The sequence below is a fragment of the Clytia hemisphaerica genome, unplaced genomic scaffold (genome assembly GCF_902728285.1).
Source record: "Clytia hemisphaerica strain Z4C2 unplaced genomic scaffold, Clytia hemisphaerica genome assembly, whole genome shotgun sequence".
NCBI lineage: Eukaryota > Metazoa > Cnidaria > Hydrozoa > Leptothecata > Clytiidae > Clytia > Clytia hemisphaerica.
The window spans coordinates 453763-460148 of record NW_027104048.1 but is presented as its reverse complement, the minus strand read 5'-3'; the positions used below and the strand labels follow the sequence as shown (position 1 = coordinate 460148).

The window sequence follows — 6386 nt, the reverse complement described above, 5'->3', positions numbered from 1 at the left end:
TCGATCAAGTCAAATACCAGAAAAAACATGCACCGTATGTTCCAGTGGTAGATGGTGAAAACTATTGTTTAGCGTGTTGCTTTGAACTTAATAAAAACGGCTTGTGTGATTTATGTACAAATTCTTCAATGCAGAAAGTTGAAAGTATTGTTTCCAAATATTCCTTTAAAGCTTCTACTTGAGGGGGCATTCATGTTTTCATATTTGTTCCATTTTTTAGAAATTATTCATATATTTTCAAAACAAGAGCATATCGTGCGACATAATTTTTACATTCTAGTTTACATGTACGAATAGGTTGGAACAGTTGTTTGCCGCTCTTTTGACGTTTTTTGAAATTGCAGGGTTTTAATATGAATACGTAAACTTGACTGTCAAAGTTATCTTGGTCTGATTGCTAAAAGTAAAGGAGCATTTTCAATTTTTTACGAATAAAATCTTTGCGCAAAAGCAAGAAATTCTAGGCCAATTTGTTAGAATAACCTTGTGCGCAAAAAATTTCCCAAAGGGATTTTTCATTCAAACTCTTTATTCTTCATTCTTATTTCTAGAGTCTTATCTATATATTAATAGCGGTGCTTTGTGTGTCTGTGTGTCACCACTTTCGTTTTCGCTTTGTTTGTGTTTTAGAATTATGACTTTTAGTCTCTTGCTCCACAAATTTGTTCTATTGGATTCGCGCCATTTGCAAAAGATTTCACAAGCAGTGTTTTGTTCTCGATAAGTTTGTTTTGATTGACAGATCGGATAGAGCCTGGTTTAGACTTTATTCAGCCTTTGTTTTGAAATTTAAGACTCATCTACATCATCTACATTTAGTAATTTTAACTTCTGCCCAGCTTTGCTCAATCCTGTTTTTCTCTTTTCTTTTGTTTGAAATGTTTTCGAATGTATTTAACGATCGTATTTATTAATAATATTCGAATTCTTTTCAAAACAAAACAAGTTTCTTTTATAGAAAAGAACATTTCGAATGTAAATCAAAACATAAAAATTAAAAAGTTTGTCGTACAATAACAGCATTCAAAGGGCGATAAAAAGCAAGAGAAGAAATTAGTCTCTTTCTTCATATAAAAACATTCAAGTGGTTGATACTGTTAAAAAATGTGTACGTCATTTTACATGTTTAAATCGGCTAGTTCGAAACACGGGTCACGGGTCACGGGTTACGGGGCACGGGGTACGGGGCACGGGGCACGGGGTACGGGGCATACAATTTACAGACCGGAAAAAATACAACGATATCATAACGTATAATTCATAACACGTACTACATAACACATATAATAGTACTAATACTACTAGTATAGTATGTCTGAAACAATATATACTAATAGTATTATCATGAAAATTTTTAAATAATATGTCACCCACAAATTTTGACAAAATGATATTGAATGACAAAAATATTGTCAAAATCATGAAATATAAGGCCTCTGAAACAATTTACAGCAAAATGTTTTTTCATACTCAATAGGATGCTAATCATGTGACTGGATATAGATTGACATGTTTTAAAACGATTAAATGCTGCAAGATAGTGGTTTTAGAGATATGAGTATAATTACGTCATTTTTATTAAAAGTTCATAATGGTAGGTGGGAAATATTGACACATTTATAAAATACCATCATTTCTACGTTATTATCCATTAAAATTATATCCATACTCAAGGTGATGGAGGGGATATATGAGATATGATTTAACAATAGCCGTACTATCATTTTCTTGAGAAAGCTCGCTTTTCAGGCGATGGGAATTGTAATATGTATATTACTTACGTATAACATATAACATGCATATAACACTAAAAGTGTATTATTGATAATATAAGCTTATTATATGTATGTAATATGTTGCGGTGTTTTCTGGTCTGCATTATACACGACGCAAACTTCGAAAGCACGTGGAAAGCACGTGGTTAGGTTTTAGCGTTTTAAATAGTTATTACGTGGATAAAATACCTTAAAATGGATTTTTTCGATAATTTTTAGTGTTTTTAAAACATTTCCTGTTCGAATTACTTTGATCTGAGCTGCCCCGTGACCCCGTGACCCGTGACCCGTGCCCCGTAACCCGTGCCCCGTGACCCGGACCCGTGACCCGTGACCCGTGTTTCGAACTAGCCGTGTTTAAATTCGAAAAGTTATGACAAGGGTTTAAAGAAAGCAATTAAGAATTGGCTTATTTATCTTTTTAAATCTGATAAAAACAAAATTGCACGATTCTTTGCGGCTTTCCCGCTTTTTCCTAAAGAATTGTAATTTCTACATTTCACTCCTCTTTACCATGACATTTTCTCAAATTGTCGAAGACTGGACGGCGTATTTAATGCGAGCAAGCGAGAAAAAGATCTCCAGGGGAGGGTTAGAGTCAAACTTTGAAGATATCTTTTTATTCATTTGATCGTTTTTTTAAGCCAGCTTAAACATCCAAATAACCTGATAACAGCTGTTCATAATTTTCTTACGCGCACCGTTAACCTCTGAAGGCGCTTGAAAATTATACATCTGAGGAGAATAGTCCTCCCGTGGAAAATTCTACAACAAGAATCTTTTTGTGCACCGGAAAGTCAAAAACTGAATATTCCTGATACGGCGCCCTATTCATAAACACAATCAGGCAACTTTGTTGTCGTTCTTAGTCCTTTTAGACGAACGCGGTCCTTTACGATTTCGAGATTGCATATTCGTCAGATTGTTTGTTTTCACACATCCCTTTAGAGCTTCAGCGTGGTGTGCAGAAAACATTCACAATCTGATCTCAGGTTACATCCAAAGGACTTTTAGTGCGTTCAGCTACAGCTTGACCGGCGTGCGACGCCGGGTACCGGCTAGTCTAGTTATATTTTGGCATTATATATTGTTTATTTTTAGGGTATGGTATTTATTGTTTTCTGCTTTCAATGTCTACTATTCGGCCAACTTTTTTAAATAACCTGGTTCGGCATCTACGAAAGGGAGCTTTTGTTACATTCCGATTCAATTTCTTTGACTTTTCTCCAAGAACGATAAGAATAAATTAGAAAGTTGTTTGAAATAATATTTTTTTAGAAGGGGCCAATCACAAAACATCTTCATTTTACATTGCTCGGCTAATAGTTAAAGTAGTTGAATTTGTCAAATTATTTTTCGGTGAGCGTTATTTTTTTTTCTGTCTTCAACTTTTTTTCAAAGTGTTCTATTTTTTTTGCTTTCAGGATGTATATTTTCTAGTTTAGATTTATATTTTATAACTTTTTGATTTTCATTTGGACTTATGTTTTGGTTAAAACTCCCAAGTGCATAACGTCATTGAATTTGCTCTCCATCGGAGTGGTTTGGTATGATGGCTCTCCTGCCGGAGTAATTAGTGGTTTTTATTGCCTTTTTATATAGAAAACTTTGAACGCGTTTTTTTGACACAATTTTCTCTTTGACAAGACACAAGAAAGCTGTGAGAGAAAAGACGACTTTTTAGTAAGAAAATGTCATGTCTGACTTTGACAAAACTGCAACTTTGATAGCGTCTGACTAGTTATCAAGTCAAGTCTTCTATTTGTTTTTGGGATAGTTTGCCGACAATATTTTGTAAGTATATTTCTCAAAAAAAAAGTGAAGACAAAAAACAAAATTTTGTTCATCCTTGACGTTTCGATACTTCTTGTATCATGATCACAAGCAAATGTTAGCTTACAAGCAAAAACGTGTTAATAAATCAAAATTTCAAAATCACATCTAGCAATTATAGGTCATAAAATTTTATATAATTGAACGCATACATATACATACATAAGGGCCTTAAATCTTTAAACATGAACACTGCTACTTACAGTCCAGACCGTTACAAGAATAAATTCGCTGAGTTGGCTTATGCTTACTGTCAACGATATGATAAACGAACTGAAGTTAATCTAACTGACATTGAAATGAAAGGCTTAATTGAATTGAGTAAAGACAAAAGTATTGTCGTTGCAAAAGCTGATAAAGGGAAGAGCGTTGTTTTGTTACGGAAATCTGACTATGTCACTGAACTAGAGACTTTGTTAGCAGATAAAACCAAATTCAAGCCACTTGATAAAGATCCAACTATCAAACGCGAAGAAAAGCTGATCCGTTGTCTTCTGAAACTGCTAAATGAAAAGAAAATTACGAATAAGTTCTACAAAGACGTTCGTCCAAATGGTTCCCAGCCAGCAAGATTATATGGTCTTGCTAAAGTTCATAAAAACAACCATCCATTACGACCAATCTGCTCGTCGGTTAACTCTTTCAATTATAAACTATCTTCCGAAATTGCTAAGATTCTTTCACCATATGCTACGAATCAATACACAATACGAAATACGTTCGCTTTTGTCAATGAACTCCAAGGAATGAATTCTACATCTTGTCATATCGCAAGCTTTGATGTCTCAAGTTTGTTTACGTCTATTCCTCTTGATGCAACCATAACCATAGCTTTGGATTACCTTTATGAAAACGCCACTACTGTCAGTGGTTTATCAAGAAACGAATTCAAGTCCCTTTTGGATATGGCAACTAAAGAAACCAACTTTATTTTCAATGGTAAATGTTACGATCAAATTGACGGGGTTGCCATGGGTTCACCATTAGCACCTGTATTAGCTAATATATTCATGAGAAATTTCGAGGAAAAGGCTTTCGAGATTTGTCCCGGTGATATTGAAAAACCATCCTTTTATCGACGTTATGTTGATGATAGTTTTCTATTGTTCAAAAATCAATCACACGTTACACCATTTTTTGATTATTTGAACACTCGCCATAAAAACATTGTGTTCACCAAAGAAGAAGAATCGACATCAGAGGATAGTTTCCCCTTCCTTGATACAAAGATTGTCAAAGAAGATGAGAAATTCTTAACAAGTACCTACTACAAACCTACTCATACTGGAGTTTATACAAATTGGTATAGTTTTACTCCAAGGAAATACAAAATCAATTTAATCAAGAACTTGCTAAGTAGGGCATGGAAGATTTGTTCCAACGAACGTCTATTTCTCAGTGACTGGGAAGTTATCAAACGAACATTGGTTAAGAATAAGTATCCTGAAAAACTACTGATAGCAATGTGTAAGAATTTTGTACAAAAAATGAAGTCTAGTGATGAAAATGAAAGTGTCGCCACTGTTGCAAAGAAAGAAGTGAAACTGTATTTACCTTTTCATGGTAAATTATCTGATGTTCTTCATAAGCAGCTAATTTCGTTATTAGCTGAGACCTACCCACAAGTTGACCTAAAGATCGTTTTCCGCACTACGTTTCGACTCTCAAATCTGTTTACTTTCAAAGATAAAATACCTCTAAGGTTACGTTCATTTGTTGTGTACGGAGTGCACTGTACAGATTGCGAGTCATACTATATTGGGAAAACAAAACGACACATTGCGACACGGTACAAGGAGCATCGAAATATTGAAAGACCAACTGCTGTAACGAGACATCTTTTTAGAACTGGGCACGACGTGTCCCTAGAGAACATGAAAGTTTACGAGAAAGGAAAAACTGATGAAGAGCTTTATATAAAAGAATCTTTAATCATTAGGGATTTGAAACCTGATTTAAATAAAACGGTATCTTCTTATCCTCTAGAGCTTTTTTGAATAAGTATATGTATGCGTTCAATTATATAAAATTTTATGACCTATAATTGCTAGATGTGATTTTGAAATTTTGATTTATTAACACGTTTTTGCTTGTAAGCTAACATTTGCTTGTGATCATGATACAAGAAGTATCGAAACGTCAAGGATGAACAAAATTTTGTTTTTTGTCTTCACTTTTTTTTTGAGAATAATCTGGCCCAGAAGAAAATTTTTTCAAGTATATTTCTGTCTTGTACATATTTTCCATGCTATTTTGTGCCATTTTTATCTTATTTTGACTTAGATTTTGGCACAGACTTTGACTATAGCTTGTACAATTTTGACTTGTATATTTTTTGACTTACTAACTGACTACTAACATAGGCCTATGTATGTAAATATGTCAAGTTACTTTGTATAATTTTTTCTCGTGTTTTTAGCTTGAACGAATATAACGAACAAACAAAATCGTTACAAGAACTTTGTCAATCCCCTAAACAAATTTTCAAGAAAATATTCTGATGCGCCGAGGAGATAAGCGGTGGAGATTGTTGGACTGGAGTGTGGTTCAGGTATACCTTACAGCATTCGTCTCCCTCTCTCTCTGCCTCTCTTAGTTCCTATGGGCCCCTCAACAACAAGATTTGGGTGGTGAAGTCTGAGTTATTTCCGGGCTTCATCAGATCCGGGCATCGTCTGTTCCGGGCATCGTCTGTTCCGGACATCGTCTGTTCCGGACATCGTCTGTTCCGGGCATCGTCTGTTCCGAGCATTGTCTGTGCCGAGCATTGTCTGTTCC

General features: G+C 34.7%; 1 protein-coding gene across 1 annotated transcript; it reads left to right on the top strand.

Annotated features, from left to right (window-relative positions):
* Nucleotides 1-3793: 3793 nt before the first annotated feature.
* On the top strand, nt 3794-5605 carry LOC136811894 (uncharacterized). Its single transcript, XM_067068517.1, has one exon. The coding sequence runs from the start codon at nt 3794-3796 to the stop codon at nt 5603-5605; it is 1812 nt and encodes a 603-aa protein (XP_066924618.1).
* The last annotated feature ends 781 nt before the right edge of the window (nt 5606-6386 follow it).

Excerpts from the sequence above, each read along its gene's own strand:
- LOC136811894 (XM_067068517.1), top strand. The coding sequence starts at position 3,794 with ATGAACACTGCTACTTACAGTCCAGACCGTTACAAGAATAAATTCGCT.